This window comes from Haliotis cracherodii, unplaced genomic scaffold, assembly GCF_022045235.1.
Source record: "Haliotis cracherodii isolate W230 unplaced genomic scaffold, xgHalCrac1.p SCAF_6, whole genome shotgun sequence".
NCBI classification, from domain to species: Eukaryota; Metazoa; Mollusca; class Gastropoda; order Lepetellida; family Haliotidae; genus Haliotis; species Haliotis cracherodii.
The window spans coordinates 56,162,332-56,181,417 of record NW_027266319.1 but is presented as its reverse complement, the minus strand read 5'-3'; the positions used below and the strand labels follow the sequence as shown (position 1 = coordinate 56,181,417).

Sequence of the window (19,086 nt, the reverse complement as noted above, 5' to 3'; positions counted from 1 at the left end):
CTTCACTCTGTATGTTGATCAGCTTGCATAGATTGCAACTGTCTGAATAGATACTAGTTTAGAATGGGTGTAGGGATTTGAGATAAAATTGGTGCTTCTCTGATTTTGGTTGTCATTGATCTGAAGGGGATCATTTCTCATCCTTATAATCACCGGTTTTCCTGGTCCAGATTTTTTTACAGGTCATGGAATACAGCTGGAATATTTTAGCGTTTAACGCTCACTCATTTTCAAGCATGAATGAGGGCGGTGGGATAGCCTTGAGGTTAAAGCGTTTACTCGTCACACTGAAGGCCTGGGTTCGAATCCCCGGGTTCGAATCCCCACTTGGGTACAATGTGTGAAGCCCATTTCTGGTGTCCCCCAGCATGATCGTGCTTGAAAACTGCTAAAAGCGTCATAAAACAATACTCACTCACTCACCTCAAGCATGAATAAATGTATTAGGTTCTGTCGCACCTTATTATGTTTTACCCCCTTTCAGATCTGTTTTGGTATTAGTCCCCAGCATCCAGTGCTGGACGTAGGAGGCGACCAAATAATAAGTGTGGTCAAGCTCATTTCCTTGTCAAACGATGGCGTGGATCGTTGCTCACGATATCGATCATTGGATTGTCTGGTCCGGGCTCGATTATTTACAGGCTACCATCATATTGCTGGAATATTGCCGAGTGTGGCGTTAAACAACGAACAAACAAATTATTATGTTTCCACAGCTTAACCATTTATCATGGGATTCCTATTGAACATGCTCACAGTATCTGACAGTATCTGATAATTTGATTATAATTGTTATAACCTTGTGTTGTTGTCTTCCAGCTCTAGAGCAACCAAAGTCAGCAAGGATCCGATTGGTTGAGAGGAGGTCATCTGACAAGGCTGAGAGGAGCAAGGTATGGCTGATGACTGTGGTTATATCATGTGTCCCACAATCTCATTAAAATCAGATCTTATTTCTTGCTGCCGCTAAACAAAGATCTGAGGACATCCCATTACGGGTCACGTCAGACCGACCTTTTGCGAACTCTGACGGAGTCCTATAGACCTTGCCAAACTGCCAATAGTTAAGGTATCCTAAGGACTAGTAGAAAGTTGCCCTTTTGGAATGTTTTGCTATGTGTTGTAATTATAAGGACTAGTGGTCTAAAACTGTTTTACATGTTCCAGATGCCTCACTATGTAAAATATGTTGTGTGTAGGAAGGTCCAGTGAGGTCGAAGCCCCTCCCAAAGAAGCCGACCCGGCAGCCATCTATCGATGCTGAGTCCAGCAGCTCCTCGGAGGAGGTGCCTCGGTCCACGGACAGTGACAACAAGGAGAAGCAGAAGCGCAGGTATGCTTAGCACCGTGTCTAGCAGGATTCTGTACACATTCAAGGTTTCACCCTTTCATATCTGTCAGACCTTCCATAAGGCTCTCAGTTGATGTCAAGCAAATTAAACCTCGAGGAAACTTTGAAAGTCTCATCAAAATGTAAAGTTTGCCCAACTTTGTTATCAGCCTATGGGTATGGAAGTTTCTAAATTCTCGGTTTAACAAAGCATTTCGAGCAACGTACCTGATGTCTGCTTCTCAGAAAGACCATAAAAGAGTACTCCACTATTTTGTGTAATTGTTACACTGTTGTTTCAGTCACATCTTTCAAACAATGACAGGAGACTTTCTTTTTGCCATGGTTTCAGTGATTCATGCATGATGTTTAAAAATGGCACATGAAAATACACACAAGGGCCTGCATGCACGTTTATTTTCTTACCTGCACCACCACATATATATTGACTGACAATTCACAGTTTAATTTTTTTGCCGCCATCTTTGTTTACACAACTGTACTCATTCACACAAAATCATTCAGGTTTTTTTCCTCTCAAAATGTTCCGATTACATATGATTTGAATGGGTAACGCCATGGATTTGCTCAGGGCTATTTACAGTGATTCTGGTGACGTTATGTTGAATTTGTGGCCCATTGAACTTATCAATGGCCCATAGATTTTGTAAACATATTGCCAAAGGTCCATGAAGAAAATTTCCTTCCCAATTACTGAGCCATATGTAAAACCTGCCCGTAAAGCACTGTCTCAGGCTGACAGAACTAACCCTTGCTAGCAACTCCTTAATACAGTAGACTGCCTCTGTGGACTAGGTGATGGAGCATCTGCCTAGAGAACAGAAAATCAGTGGTACAAGCCCCATCCACATCATATGGTGGGCATGGGTTTCCCAGTTGTCTAAGGTGCCGCGAGTCGCTGTGCAGAGTTGCGTCCCTTGGGAACGCCAGAAACCTATGATTGTACAAGCCCCATCCACATCATATGGTGGGTATGGGTGTCCCAGTTGTGTAAGGCGCCGCGATCCGCTGTGCAGAGTTGCGTCCCTTGGGAACGCCAGAAACCTATGATTGTGGGTTCAAATCCCGGTTCGCCCCGATTATGTTTCTAGGTTTGTCAGCACCATACCCGTGTTCGTGGGTTTCACCGAAGTGGTAAACCTCCAAGACCTGCATCACTTCGGGCTTTCCTCCCACATTAAGCTGACACGCCGCGATATAACTTGAATACTGTGGCGTGAAACCCAACTCACTCACTCACTCACTCACTCATACTCAAAAGATGTTAAAAGATGGTACTTATTGTTACCCTGGCTGGCTCTTGGCATTAAGAAGATAAAACAAGGACTGGTAGGCTCGGATTATACTGTGTCTGATTCGGGTATTCATGTTGAGCTTCAACATGGTATCGAACTAGTACAAGCAGCCACACACCTACACTTGCATGATAAGTGCAGTTATCTTGAACACGACTTTTGACCCCATTTTACAGATACTGAATATGGTATGTGTTGGTATACACTGTATCCCAATGTCTTTGAATAATAGCATGTTATAAAGACACACTGATATTTCAGCTGTCGGCAGGTCAGTTGGCCAGCAGTGAACACTGGTCATGACATATACTACTCAAAAGAAGTTAAGGGGCGGGGGGTAGCCTAGTAGTTAAAGCGTCGCTTGCCATGCTAAAGACCTGTGTTCAATTCCCCGCATAAGTACAATGTGTGAAGCCCATTTCTGGTGTCTCCTGTGGTAGAATGGCTGGAATATTGCATAAGCGGCGTAAAACCATATGTGTCACCCAAAAGAAGTTAAGGGCCACCCATGACGGATTGACTGCAGTAATATGAAAGTATCATCTGGTCCTTAACTTCTTTTGAGTCATATATATGTGTATCTTTTGTCAATTGAAGTTTGGCTGTTTTGTAACTTATCTTTATAATATCTTGCTCCTCTTCTGTTTTATCTGCTTGCATTAATCACCTATTAATTTGTTTTTATATCTGTTTTTGACTGAATTTTTTGTTATTTCTTGATGTTTTTCTGTATTTCTTCTGTTATTTTGTTGACAGCAGGTGGTATGTTGACATATTGCTCACTGACACGGGCGTGCCTTGTGATACTGACGTCGTCAACCATAGGTACATTCCCACACACACATCACACGGGAGAAGGCTGCACATGCATGTGTATACAAGCTGTAGCATGTTAACCTGTAGGACAAAATGCGCTTTTGAATAACATGGCTTTGCGGATTCTGCAGATATATAGCCATTGTATTTGGGGAAGGGAAGGAGGATCATGCTGATACATAAAACCATCTTCCCGAGGCAAGACAGTTAACTGACTATAAAAGTCCAGTTTCCACCCTTGCCGAACTAGGCTGATATTATGGCTGGACTAATGAGTCTATGCATAGTCCGATCAAAATCGATCAGATCCCTCTTGACAGGGCGCCACTCTTTTATTTGAAACAAATGCAAGTGATATGAGAGGTTGAATCTGATTGGTCCACAGGAGAGGCTTTGAAGGGACATAACTCTTAATAGCCACTGGTGGCGCCACGATTGAGCCCAGGAATTCCAGCCTAGTTCAGCAAGAGTGGATACTGGATGTTTTGAGTCGGGAAGATGACATAAAACTAGCTGGTTCTTGGGCAAGAATTGCATACAAGTAGTTGAGATGTTTTGGATGTCAGTGTGACAAGGAGTGCTTGCAGGATCTCTGAAATTTCATTTTTTGACTAAAAGAAGTAATGAGATGAAATCATGGAGGATATTTAAACTGATACCAACATTCTTGTCCAGAGAGTTGATTATAATGAGACCCGTGAAGATCCGGGTTAGATTTGGTCTTTAGCAACCCATGCTTGTCGTAAGAGGCATCTAAGGGGATCAGGTGGTCAGGCTCGCTGACTTGGTTGATGCATGTCATCGTATCCCAATTGCATGGATTGATGTTCATGATGTCAGTCACTGGATTGTCTGGTCCAGACTCGATTATTTTCAGACAGACGTCATATAGCTGTAATATTGCTGAGTGCTGCATTAAACAATAAACAGACAGACAGACTATAATGAGGAACAAGTGGCCAGAATCTCTGACCATACTTGACCAGCCTTTGAAATTCACTACTGGTACTTTGTTGTGTTGAGGACAGTAAAATCCAATGATGGTAGATAGGGCTGTAACAATTCACCGACACCTACAATATCATCAATATTTAGGTACACACGATACTTGAATCGTCAGTTTTTGAGATTGGGATACTCTATAAATGGATCAGTTACCTCCCATAATAGGGAAGGAAACAGCAAACATCAAGGCCAGATCAGTGAAAGTATTTTATTTTGTTTTTTAGACATTTTACTTTCTGGTCAGCAGAATCAAAAACACTTTTATTTTATTTTTTCACATTTTAATTTTAGGGAGTCTGCAAATTCGTAAACAAATTTTAAAAAAGGCCTGAGTGAAAGTTGACTGCCTATGGTGGGGGATGCCTTTTTTAACCTTATTCTAAAGAGGAAAGCATGCACAGTCGTGTATGCTGTATGTGATGTTCGCAGGTGCTTGTAACATTACCACGTGGATGCTTTGACAAGGAGCCCTGACTTTCATGCTTTTTTGTTTCAGATTTGCAGGTGTTATTGAGTATTGGATGGCCAGAAACTTAACATGTGAAACCTGCTGCAAAAGGCATCCATTCCAAATGAAATTTGACATAATCAAATACTCAGTAACGCCAGCAAATCTGAAAACACATGTTTATCTCCTAAGTGAGTGAGAAGTGCATGTCAGGATCCATCTGTGTGTTGGTGGGAGATCGGCTGGTAACTCCATCAGAGTGGCACTAGTAGTGGAGATATTATTGTGTGATGGGCATTCATAGATTCAGATGCATGTATTTTGGTACCTTCTGACACACCAGTGCTCCAAGTTCATGGTAGAAGTTGGAATTATTAGGAAAGTCGTTGATGCAATTCTGGGGTTTATCACAGGATTCTTGGTGCACTTGGTGCAGGCGAATCAGGAAGTATTTTAACATTTCATTAACATTGCATTTAATGCAATGATGTAAAATTGAGCCCCTTCTTCTTTTTTGATCCAGTTACAGGTGTAAGTCACTTTGACCTAACAATCACATTGTTATAACTACATTTACATGAAACAGGAACCTTTAATTCACATTTGGGAATCTTTACTGACAATTACGGTCTTGGTGCTGAATGTTGACCTCTGAGCAAGTCTAGGTTTTGTTGTCATATTGACTAAGTTGTTGATGCAGTTATTACTTATATGTCAGTCAGATACTGAATGAAAAGGAAAATTAGGATTAGAATGTTGACCTCAGTTTTCCTGACAACAATGACCAATATTGCTGAATTACAGTCCATTATGGATATTATGTATAAATTATATTTCATTGATCATAAATTTCATTATCAAGGCCTTGGTTGGAAAAGGAAACCTACCAATCAAGGATGAAATTCATTTCAGCTTAAGAATGGTGTAAGAGTCTACATTGAGCCATTGCCAGAGTAATTAAACTGAATTTGTCGTCCATAAAGCCACACATTTTCTTTAAGGTGGGGGCAAAAAAGCAATTCAGTTCGGTATTTTTTTCGATTCCCGACATAGGTACAATGTGTGAAGCCCATTTCTGGTGTCCCTTGCTGTGATGTTGCTGGAATATTGCTACAAGCGGTGTAAAACCATACTCAGTCACTGAACTATCCTCTTGATCATGTTGATGCTGCAGGGAGAACAAGGAGATGTCCAACTTCATCTCCCTCCTCAACACCACTCTGAAGATGAACAAGCAGGAGGACAAGTCGGATGATGACAGCAACGACATCATCTCCCCCAGCAAAGTGAACGGCAGCAACCACCCCCCACCTGAACCTGTAGAGCCGGAACCGGAGGAGCCTATACACAGGGCATCGTCTATGCCAAGTGAGTTGTCATGGTTACAGTCCACATGGTATGACAGTCTTGATAGTCAGCAACCAAAGCAACTACATTGTTTATTGGGGGCAGTGGGGTAGCCTAGTAGTTAAAGCTTTGGCTCGTCAGGCCGAAGACCCTGGTTCCATTCCCGACATGGGTACAATATGTGAAGCCCATTTCCGGTGTCCTCCACGTGATATTGCTGGAGTATTGCTAAAAGCGGCGTAAAACCTTACTCACTCACTCACATTGTTTACTGCAAGCTTTGTTCTGACATGACAATAAACTCCAATATGTCCAGATCCCTTTATTAAGGGTCCCTTTATTAATGCGAGCAAGGGAAACTCATTTTTTTCGCTTTATTTCCAGGAATTACAAGGTTTAAATTTTTACCATGAAATCCCAAGTATTTCTGTTCTTCTCTCCACTTAACCCTAATTGTTTTGGATTTGATCACCTTGTTCTGTTTAATTTCCAGGTGTTGAAACGCTCACAAGTACAAACAGATTGATGGAAAGAATACGTCTTTTACAAAAGTAAGTTCTGAGGAAAATAGTTTGCTTGGATTTTCGTATCATATCAATATCATATTCCAATAACATGGGTACCACCTCCGTGGTCTATCAGATAGGGGCTCTGCCCGGAGAGCGGAAGGTTGGCTGTTCTATCCCTGGCACGTAATTCCAAAGAAGTTAAAAGATGCTATTCATAGTCATCCTCTCCATATTTGACACTGCCAGGTATTTGGCAATCCTGTCTTTGAAAATGGTGGCATATGCACGGTAATCTTAATCTCTGCATATAAAACAATGCCGTGGATAGCAGGAAATACATTTTAAATGGTAAATCATCAAGTCTAGTGATGTTTTATGTCAAATTTCTGATATTCCTGAATTCGTTGAAGGGATATGATGTCGTTTTTTGAAAGCACATATTAATATTCAATAAAAAAAATTTACACTACGAATCATAAACAACTTTTATTCTAATCTTTTAACTCTGAAACATGCAACTCAGATCGTGTTAGGTAAGCAAAGCATGTATACTATTTTGTTGGTACTCTACCACCTACGACTCGACCTTCGTTATACCGCTGATCATCTATACGCTCATGAATTATTTGGACCCAAAAGGTAGCGTTGTAGCGCGGGATCACTGTATTGTGATATGTATGGGATCGTGAGCAAGGTATAGTGATATGTATCAGATTACACAGTTAGTGTATCGTCCCAGCCCTAATACATAGACAGTGATGTAATATGTGTATATATTCCGAGTATTCATGTATCTGTTCCAGGGATTGTGTGACCGGTGTTGGCTATGACATGCTGAAGAAAGCCTACAAAATACTGGAACGTATTGAAGACGATGAAGTCGAGGTAAGTGTCATTTTGATTTATGACTCGGTGCTCCAGATTGACTGTGTGTCCTCATAACAAAACGATCACCATTACCCAATCTATTTTAATTCTTTTGTGTACAAATACATCTGAAAAATTATAAAAAACACTACTAATATAACATTGCATAATTAGCCTATGCAGCCTTTACAGCTTGTGCACCTGTATTTCTTTACTGATCTTTTGTAACTGACTGTATGAACGTACATGAACTCTGCTCCAGTGAATAATGCATAAAACCACTACCTCTCTTGTCATTACTTGGAAGATCCGGGGTAGAAAAGGTCTTCAGCAACCCATGCTTGCCGTAAAAGGCGACTATGCTTGTCGTAAAAGGCGACTAACGGGATCGGGTGGTCAGGCGCGCTGACTTCATTGATGCATGTCATCGGTCCCAATTGCGTGGATCGATGTTCATGATGTCAATCACTGTACTGTCTGGTCCATACTCGATTATTTACAGACCACCGTCATATAGCCATGATAGCTGGAATATTGCTGAGTGTGGTTTAACAACAAACAACCAACCAACTTTACTTGGACATGTATGACTGTTGTGATGATGAAGTGTGTGCTGCCTGACTCGCTTGTTAAGGAATCTAAGCATTAAACATTTATCTTCTTAGTTTGTGTACCGGTATATAGAGATAGCAAAACCAAGTGAGGCCTTTCACCTGAAACATCAATTTAGATTGGCTTCTTTCGAAACGTCCAAATCATCTGTTTAAGAATAACCAATAGATTAGACCCAAGGAATAGAAAACATAGAATGCCAAAGAAAAATCTAGGTGACTCAAGGACTTCAAGAATTATCTGGAGCTTGGTAGCCATGGAATGGTATCTGTCTGTAGTGATTATTTTTTCAATCTAAAGAGAGGACAATGTACGGTCTGAAGATCCGGGTTAGAATAGGTCTTCAGCAACCCATGCTAACCGTAAAAGGTGACCATGCTTGATGCATGTCTTCGTATCCCAATTACGTAGATCAATGCTCATGACATCAATCACTGGATTGTCTGATACAGACTTGATTATTTACAGACTGCCATCATATAGCTGGAATATTGCTGAGTGAACATTAAACAGCAAACAAACAAACAAACAAACAAAATAAAGTCTAATGACATGGTGCACATGTTTGCATGTTTGTCGCATCAAAAGTCCAGATAGATGCCTGATTCATATGATGGACTTTTTCAGGGTGCAAGTAAAAAGGTGGAAGGTAAAAATTGATAGCTCCATAATAACAAATGTGTACAACATGAGTTACCTGCCTTTGTTTCAGCCCCGCCTGGTAGAGTTGCTTGGGAAGGAGAAGTTTGACCTGTTTGCTGGCAAAATCTGGCAGCTCAAGTTCTGTGAAGAGTCCCTCTTCTCATAGCACCAACTGGCAGAGGTGGTCTACTTGGAACCAACCAGTGGAGATGTCCTACGTAGAACCATCCAGCGGAGATGTCCTACGTAGAACCAACCAGTGGAGATGTCCTACGTAGAACCAACCAGCGGAGATGTCCTACGTAGAACCAACCAGTGGAGATGTTCTACATAGAACCAACCAGCGGAGATGTCCTACGTAGAACCAACCAGTGGAGATGTCCTACGTAGAACCAACCAGCGGAGATGTCCTACGTAGAACCAACCAGTGGAGATGTTCTACATAGAACCAACCTGTGGAGATGTCCTACATAGAACCAACAGCGGAGATATTTTCCATAGCACAACCAACCTGCCATCAAGCAAACCCTTGGAGGTTGGACATGCAGCATCCAGTCTCCATCTACGTTGACACAGGAGGTCACCTTCAGCAAAAATCAAGGTCATCAGGTCACCAGTTGGGGTGATGAGGATATGCACCTGTGTTTTGACAATTTTATTCTGTTCACCATCTACAGGAACAGTGTATCTGCAGCTGGGACTTATTATTTCACAGATGAGGGCAATGCTAGACATATCCACATGTTCAGACATGAGGACATCAAATACATCTGTATATGAACCAGGTTGTGATATTCTGTAGTATAGATGCATTCACCAGTATACCCAAGAATTCTGCATTCATGAAGTATGCAAGTCACATGTGATACTTTCAATGGACTTCTTGTTTCTATCTGTCAAACATGTTGATATGGGCAGTGTTTCAAATTAAGAGGGGTCCTTGATTTTTGGCTCCTTTGGTATTTGAATCAAGGGATTCGGGCTGGGATGAGTCCAAATTTATTACCCGGGTACCCACCCCTTATGACCCAACCCCATCCGGGTACCCGCTGTAGGCCTCAAGAGATATTCAAGAGACCCATTCATCACCGAAGCTTCATATTCGAAGTAACATCACCATCTCAATAGCATGTATTACTACCTAGGCACAACATTTCCCACAACCAATCAAAATGACACTCTAAATGAGAGTTCTGTATGAATCTGCATTAATATTAATCAAATTGCAGTCTCATACTGTTACGAGTTCTCAATATATTTAGTCGAATCAAAAGATTTGGAAATGAACTTTTTGCTGGAAAAGATGTTTTCTTGAATATCAACATAGGGGGAGGGTAGTCAGACTGCCATCAGGCATCCCCATCTATGTGAGACGGTAGTGAGAATAACATCTCTTGTTTCTATCATGGATTACAGTGTTCATTCTGAGGAGCCAACCACACTTTGGTACACCTGATTCCCAGCCCTGTTAAGTGGTGTTCTGGATGCCTCAGTGTAGTACCCTTTATTTATTTTTTTAATTTTCGAAAGAGTCAAGAAATATTTACGGTAGTTCTAAGAGTATGCATTGTCATGCATTGTTTGTAAAAATGCCAGTGTACACTGATATGACACAAAAGTTCTTTAGTTGGATGCCAAGAAAAATGAAGTCATATTCCCGATACCTAGGCGCACCCTCACTTTTAGTGTTGTGTCTTGTCCTTTGAACCAGACTCAAACTGAAGCTATGATTTGAAATGGTCCAGGGTTTTTATCCTTATAGAATGGAGATAAAACACCCTGGATAATCGAGGATGATCAATATTGATCAAAATTTTAACAGACCTTGTTACATGTGTGATAGCTTTCCTACATATCATTATTGGAACTAGTGCCTCGTGAGTTGATTTCTACCACTGCAAGTGTATGTTTCGCATTCACCATCAGATCGTACACTAAAGTGACACAAACGTATTTGCATCATTTTATAGATCATGGATATGTTTACACATCTCTCCGTCCAGTAGGTGCAAACATTTGGCTGTCTGTATACTGTGTCTTGGATTCACTTTCCCATGGTTACAACAGCGCTCATAGTAAGTAGATCATCAGTATAATGTGATAGTGGTCTCTCTGGGGTGTGTGCCTGTATTCCCACATGTCTATATTTCATAAAAGAAATATTTTGTACACACTTCTTATACCGCCCTTTTTCATGTCGGTCTGATTGTTTGTGACTGGTACGTCTGCTTACAAAAGTAGATACTGTAAACAGGGAATTTTTTGCGACCGTTTTAGTATTGCGAGTTTTGCAAACGAGACTCAATCGCAAAAATTAAAAACGCAAAAATAAGTATAAATAATACATACATACTTTATTCATTGCAACACGTCATCAAATGTTGAAATTATCAACCAGAACCACAAGTAACTCAATAAGTTAAAAACACAAATCAATGCAGAATGGTCACACAATACATCACAAATGACAGTGTAAACAGACCAATTAGTGTCACTGTTACCTCACAGTAATCCTGCCTCATTCCAACCTCGCTTGATTGCGTCAGTGTCCTTTGCAATTTTGCCCACAATTTTGTTTGCATTCAAACTCACAGTCATGACATGAGTCGAGTCAATTATCGTATTTGATAATTGGTCGCAATCCCTTCCGGTCAACTTTCCGGCCAACTCAGATTAACTAGCTTCAGAGAGAAGCTGTCTATTGTTTGGTAATCGAGAGGTCATCTCAACACGGCAACTCGCAAAAATATCTCGTTGCAGTATTGTCTTTGGTGTGGTATTCGCAATATTTTAACGGCGCAGAAATGAAGCTGTTTACAGTATTACCTGTAAATGTTAAATTCCAAGTTGCGCATTGACAACTGTCCTGACAATCTATGCAGTAGCTCCCTGTGTGAACAGCAAGGGGAAGTCATACCATCCTCACTGAAAATGTCCAGTACAGAAACAGCAGAGGAGGTGGTACTGATTTATTAGAAAAGATTGCTTATTTAAGTTCAAAACCTGGTTCTCACCAATCTCCTTAAAATCAGATTGAAGTTCTCGCTGCCGCAAAACAAAGATCTGAACGACCTTTCGCGAACTTAGACCAACCACTGAAACGACTTACAAGAAGCCGACATCAGCCAATTAGAAAACAGCTTTTCCCGAACATAACGGCACTCGTTTCAACCTGGCGACTTCCATTTCAGACTGTGCTTGAAAAATATGTTAACACAGTTCTTCATTAAAATTTTGAAAACTGAACAAACGAACATTCCGGAATGTCTGATATATGGTTGAGATTGTATGGTATGTGCTTCAAACCGTGCAAATGTTTGTCACACGGAAGCGAGAGATAGACGATTATTTTGACAGAATCAGTCGTACGTGCCGTAACTGTCGTTCAGAATACTCTGTTTTAACGTTTTCTTTATTGCATGATTAGAAAACAATTCCAACTATCACTTTCATGATCTGGTAAGCGACGCTTTGATTGGTCGGATGAAAGGTCGTTCTGACATGACCTGTAATGGGATGTCCTCAGATCTTTGTTTGGCGATAGTAACAGCTAAGATCTGTATAAATGAGGTTATCTCTCACTCTGGTAACAATTCCTGAAACCATTACAAGTTTTCCAGTTATTCTTACCTGTCTCAGTTAAATATGCCACATTTAGCATCCCTGCTGCTTCATCCATGGAAGTCTGATCACATGTCAAGTCAGTTTCTTTCTTCTAGTAAGGTAAATCATAATATTTTTCTTAATCTGCAGTAATGTTGTTGTCATTAATTTCAAAGTAAGGGTTACTTGCATTAATTTAATGATTTATTATTGGATAGGGGTCGGCACTTGTATTAATTTGGTGGCGTATTAATTTCATGATTTACAGTATTGCAATTATATATGACCGTAACTACTAACTACACAAATGCCATATTTCACTATCGATACATTGTTAACAAAAATGACTTAGTAATGGCCATAAATAGCTTTTTCAATATGGCTGCCCCGATGGCCATATTGTCACATTCCAGCACTGAATCATTTGAACACAACCTGGTTTTACTGTAAAGTGCCATGGGTCCGTCTAGTACATCATAACCTGGACTGTTTCTCGTATGTATCAATGTACAGACTGTTAATTTTCACAATGTCTATGTTTTCTGTCCCAAGTGGAATACATCACACGTTTGAGTGCCAGTAATGCCATATACATGATATACAAACATGGAAGTACCTCTCAGGTGGATGAACTGATCGTGTATTTCTTCAATATTAATGTTGAGGATATATCTCAGTCTGCTTGTGCAAATCGATGGTTTTATGTTGTTTTGTCTGTCCATGACTGTTTTTGACCTGACATGCGTTAGTGAATCATGATCTAATGTTTACAATGATGATGATTAATCTGTGATAATTACAAATGTGACAAAGTTTATATCAAATCGGACTTTGAAAAACACAAATGTGAATTCATACTTCACATGCTCATATGGACTTGAATCGTCCACAGATGTCATATTGTGGGGTTGTTTCTGCGAACTGTTTACATTAGACTCCCCTCGCCAAACTAAAAAATGTAAAATGTTTTAAAAAAAAAAATTTCCTGTCATCGTCTATATAAATAAATTATTTAAATTTTGAATTTGGGCGAATCCCTATTCCTCACACCTCCACCTTTTTTCCTACCCGCTTAAAATTTTAAAAATATATTTGAAAGTTGATTTTTTATTATTGACCTACCGACCTGAACTTTAAAATTCTGTAAACCTCCAAAACAAAAAGTGTGGCCTTATGAACATTATAAAGAGAGAAGCATATGCAAGTTTTGTATGAATAAAATATATGGCTATGTCAATCATATATTTATTCATTTTCGTGGAAGTCATTCTGCCATGGAGTCAAAACTGCAGCTGGCTTCTTGAATCACTGATAGTAATATAGACATGGAATTGATGTATAATCTTTTTATTGTATCAGATTTATTGTGTCTATATTACTTGCGGAAGACATAATAAAAATAAAATTAATGTTATATTTAATAAATTTCTTGGATCGGCTGCTTTCAGTAGGGGCGGCGGTCCTGTGAAACGAAAAATACAAAATGTATGGCCTCATATAGATTAGGCAATCAAAGTTCACTCAGGTCTAACTTCTATGGCGGGTTAGTCAGGTCTTCAGGTCGTCATGTCTTCAGGTCGTGAGGTATAGTTTTGGAGTAATGATCTGGTCTTAGTAAGATTGATAAATTTCCATTTTGTTTGTTCCTTATTTATTTCCAACAATATACCTTGGCAGGTTCATCCCGATGCATATCACTCTGTTGTACCATACGTTCACGTTGCATCAGTAAGTCTTATGATAAGGACAGTGACAAAATGTGTGACTTATTCACAGTAAGGGCCTGTGTGTAACCTGTGAAGCCCTTACCCAGGACTTATATAATACACCAGCATTATGTATTTATTAGTGTTGTGAATGATTGTAATATGAAGTTTCATGTGAAACTATTGCCACAAAACTTTTTCTGATGAAGTTTAAGAATTTTATATGATGACAGAATCAGGTCAGGTTTTGTTCTCTTGTTTTGTTTTGTTTAGTCTTGTTTCTAGTTCTGATGGGTTTTGTACAATTTTAAGTAGAAATAGTATAGTAATATATATATATATACCGAGAATTGTATCTATATGTGTCATGACAATGCCAGTCAAGAGAACACAAGTTTAGTAGCTTTACGTTATATATCACAGGCTAAGGTTTGGGAAGATATTTTAAGCAATATTTTCCTGGGATCATATCCTAGTTCAGACTGGTTCTCTTTCTCGGACATTGACTCATTGTTCGTTAAAATATCCTGAATATTGTTCTAAACGTGGTAGTGATATTGAAGAATGTCCTGTCAATAGTTGATAAAATCATAAAAATGTCCTTTGGCCGTTCGTCTTCTTCAATATCACTGTTTGTGTTTGAGAAATTGTATGAAATATGTGGGTTAGATTTATGAGGACATATTGTCCAATGTCTGTCCTGTGTTGTTGAGTGTTCAGAACATGTTTTAAGCAACATTTCCCATGGGCGACCTCAATAATATTTGTATCAAATATGTCATCATGGTCATTTACAAATAATTTAGGAACACTTGATATGTTATTGTTCCATGTCTCGTGTTAGATGATTGTGTTGAGAAGGACACAGTGTGTACATCTGGAAGACCTCCGAGGAAATGTCGCCGTGCTTGATCTTCATCCACTCTCTTCATCAACTTGGGTCATCCATTCCATCTCATCATCTCATGATATTGCAGTAGGTGCATGTGTGGCTGACATCTCAGGTGCTGCAATTCACTTTGCACTTGTACACGCCTTAAACTTGGATCATGGGTTTGAATCCTGCTTCGCCCTGATTATGTTTCTTGGTTTGTCAGTACCATACCTGTGGTAAATCAAACGTCTGAGCCCTGCATCACTTCGTTCTTTCCTCCCACATTAGCTGACCTGCCATATTGTAACTGGAATACTGTTCAGAGCGGCATTAAAACCAACTCACTCAAGTAGAGATATATTAATGAAGCATTTGGTAAATCATGATCAGTGTGAAAAGCAACTATCTCTACATACCCATTTCCCATATGAAGTTATATTTACATTTGCATGAAGAAACATTTACTTCACTTTTAGGTGAACAGGTACTTTAAATGATCACTGGTTTTAATATCACCACAACCGCCTCCATCCCACCCCATCACCACCTCTCCACCTCATCACCGTCACCCCACCACAACCTCTACCCCCCACCTCCAGTTAGGTTAGGGTATTCTGCATAGCCATGACATGCATTTACTCTTATGTGTTAATCACCAAATGCAGGCTAGGTCAGGTAGTCTTGTTTGACCAGATGTGCTATCTCCCTTCGCCCACTGTACAAACAGGTCCAATGGCATGGTGTCAGCTGTGCTGAAGTCGCTACTGATCAGTCTAAAACAGACGTGAAGCACCATCACTCTGTTTGCCCAATCAGACGTCACCTTCACAGGGAACAATGCCACAATGATCTCTTCCTGGGACAGGAAATTTTGACCACAGTGGTCATAACGCTCCATCATTTAACATTAAACTCCTGTAGTCATATCCCTACATGGAACAAGGCTAGGGCTGGGACGAATCCAAATTAACTACCCGGGTACCCGACCACCTATTAACCAACCCTACCCAGGTACCCACTGTAGGTCTCTAGAGTTGGGAACAAAATGTCTGTTGGGGAATTGATTTTTCCAGCAGCTCAGGCAAAACCTATGTATCGAATGATCTGATCATGCTTACAAAAGTAATGGGGGCATAGTCAGAAAGAAATGCGAACATTCGCGACTTGTAGTGTAACCACTCAGCCATAGAGTTTTTGTCATTATACAATATATCATGTGACTAACCACAGGTCCGGGTAGTCTGTGAGTCTAAACAAGGCCCAGGGTCTAGCTTAAATGAGAGTAAGTCCCGAAATGTTGGAAGTCATGTATGGCATTGTTGGTAGTTGTTAGTAACTTTTGTGATGATGAAGCCTGAATTGATTGTTGGTCACCCATTTGGCGTGATCTGGATCCGGTGGTATGAGAAGCACAGTGCTTGTTTTGTGTTGTCCGTTGTTTGGGCAAGAATACTGCTGAAAACAGGGTGAAGCCGACTCGTGGTGGAATCCTATTTTGTATCATATTTTGACAACATTTTTAAATATGACATCGCCATTCAATTTAGTTATTGATTTTGATACAGGTATTGTCACATCTGCAACCAATTAATAATAATCGCTTGGGATGGGCAGGTTTGCAGAAATTCAATGCAAAATGATTTATTTTTATGAAAATCATATAGTAAATTATGCTGACAGTTACTGCAATATTATTGTAATTTTTTTTAGACCCATATTATCTCAGATGTTTTTAATTTGCCTGAATTTGGTATGAGCATCTCTGGATGAAGAGAGTTAAGATTGTATATTATTCTAGATTGTGTACTTCTGAATAAGGCCATCATTGTAAATATATCATATTATCAACATACACCATTTGTATAAACATATTTCTGTTCACATGTACATCAATATCAAATGCAGGGGCCTTGTCCACTAGACTGACGAATGCAATGTTGGACACATTTTGATATGACTGACTGTGGTGGACGTTGACGCATCATATATCTGATATTACAAACCAACATAACAGGAAGCTGTGTTCACAAAACAATAATGCTTGCTTTAAGGGGAACACTATTGCGAACTTACACTTACTGTGTGCATGTTTTTTGTATCTTATTATTTATACAATAGAGATAACTTGCAAGACTTGGGGGAATGTTGAAAGTGTCCTGTTTTGCCTGAAACAAGTCGCATGGCAGGATTAAAAATACTACTCAACATTTTGTTATGATCACTCCTTTGTCTAAAGATGACTATTTTGGTCCTAAGCAAATGGGGGTTTGGGGTAGCCTAGTGGTTATAGCGTTCGCTCGTCATGCTAAAAAACAAGGGTTCAATTCCCCACATGGGTACAATGTGTGAGGCCCATTTCTGGTGTCCCCTGCCATGATATTGCTGGAATGTTGCTAAAAGGGTGTAAAAAACCATAATCACTCGCTCACCTTAGCAAATGTTGAGTAGTATATCAGGGTGGGAGGGACTGATATGGAAAATGATTTGAATAAGGCATAACTGCAAGAACAGGGAAAAGCTGTGTTTCAATTCAATTTATGCACTATCTTGAGGTGTCCCATCTTCCCGAGGCAAGAGACTTTAAAGGTGGAAACTGGACTTTTATAGTAAGTTAACTCACTTGCTTCGGGAAGATGGAGCTGTCCTGATATGATGCATGTTAAGTTTGTGAAACCATATTGGAATGTTTTGCCACTATTTCCTGCAAGTATTTTGAATACATGAAGCAATATGGACTAGATATTTTAGTATACACTTTGCTTGAGTGGTCAGTGTGTGACCGAAGTCTGTATGTAGGTTCAACACGGTCAGTGCTCACTGCTAGAAGTCCAGCTCATGTCTACTGTCTCACAAAGTATTAAAATATGGAATAAACTCAGCTGGATTTGTTGTTTTTCATTAGTATCTTTACAAAAATGGGATTGTAGGGTAGAATAGGTCCCCCAAGACTCTCTGTTTGTCTCGCAACGACCTGTGACCCCAAGGAGCCAGCATTAAACTCCTACCTGGGGGTCTCGGGTAAAATAGTCCTCAAGGAGCCAGCATTCATCTCCTACCTGGGGGTCTCAGCTAAAATAGGCCCCAAGGAGCCAGTGTTCATCTCCTACCTGGGGTCTCAGGTAAAATAGGCCCCAAGGAGTCAGTGTTCATCTCCTACCTGGGGGTTCCAGGTAAAATAGGCCCCAAGGAGCCAGTGTTCATCTCCTACCTGGGGATCTCAGGTAAAATAGGACCCAAGGAGCCAGTGTTCATCTCCTACCTGGGGGTCTCAGGTAAAATAGGCCCCAAGCAGCCAGCGTTCATCTCCTACCGGGGGGTCTCAGGTAAAATAGGCCCCAAGGAGCCAGTGTTCATCTGCTACCTGGGGGTCTCAGGTAAAATAGGCCCCAAGGAGCCAGTGTTCATCTCCTACCTGGGGCTCTTAGGTAAAATAGGCCCCAAGCAGCCAGCGTTCATCTCCTACCTGGGGGTCTCAGGTAAAATACGCCCCAAGGAGCCAGTGTTCATCTCCTACCTGGGGGTCTCAGGTAAAACAGGCCCCAAGGAGCCAGCATTCATCTCCTACCTGGGGATCTCAGGTAAAATAGGCCCCAAGGAGCCAGTGTTCATCTCCTACCTGGGGCTCTAAGGTAAAATAGGCCCAAGGAGTCAGTGTTCATCTCCTACCTGGGGGTCCCAGGTAAAATAGGCCCCAAGGAGTCAGTGTTCATCTCCTACCTGGGGGTCTCAGGTAAAATGGGCCCCAAGGAGCCAGCATTAATCTCCTACCTAGGGGTCTCAGGTAAAATAGGCCTCAAGGAGCCAGCATTAATCTCCTACCTAGGGGTCTCAGGTAAAATAGGCCCCAAGGAGCCAGCATTAATCTCCTACCTAGGGGTCTCAGGTAAAATAGGCCTCCAGGAGCCAGCGTTCATCTCCTACCTAGGGGTCTCAGGTAAAATAGGCCCCAAGGAGTCAGTGTTCATCTCCTACCTAGGGGTCTCAGGTAAAATAGGCCCCAAGAAGCCAGTG

At 40.6% G+C, this 19,086-nt stretch overlaps 2 protein-coding genes across 2 annotated transcripts in view; both read left to right on the top strand.

The window, feature by feature from the left end:
- Nucleotides 1-16,164, top strand: part of LOC139444881 (serine/threonine-protein kinase Nek4-like) — a 41,352-nt gene extending 25,188 nt beyond the window's left edge. The window contains exons 12-17 of the mRNA XM_071225883.1: nucleotides 820-893; nucleotides 1,200-1,333; nucleotides 6,090-6,283; nucleotides 6,756-6,813; nucleotides 7,575-7,656; nucleotides 8,963-16,164. Coding sequence (XP_071081984.1) covers nucleotides 820-893; nucleotides 1,200-1,333; nucleotides 6,090-6,283; nucleotides 6,756-6,813; nucleotides 7,575-7,656; nucleotides 8,963-9,058 — 638 coding nt within the window. The 3' untranslated portion in view covers nucleotides 9,059-16,164. The remainder of the gene's footprint in view (nucleotides 1-819; nucleotides 894-1,199; nucleotides 1,334-6,089; nucleotides 6,284-6,755; nucleotides 6,814-7,574; nucleotides 7,657-8,962) is intronic.
- Nucleotides 16,165-16,369: 205 nt separating this feature from the next.
- LOC139446522 (collagen alpha-1(XXVIII) chain-like) lies at nucleotides 16,370-18,703 on the top strand. The gene is made up of 2 exons (XM_071227825.1): nucleotides 16,370-16,397; nucleotides 18,195-18,703. The coding sequence occupies exons 1-2, from the start codon at nucleotides 16,370-16,372 to the stop codon at nucleotides 18,701-18,703; spliced, it is 537 nt and encodes a 178-aa protein (XP_071083926.1).
- Nucleotides 18,704-19,086: the final 383 nt, after the last annotated feature.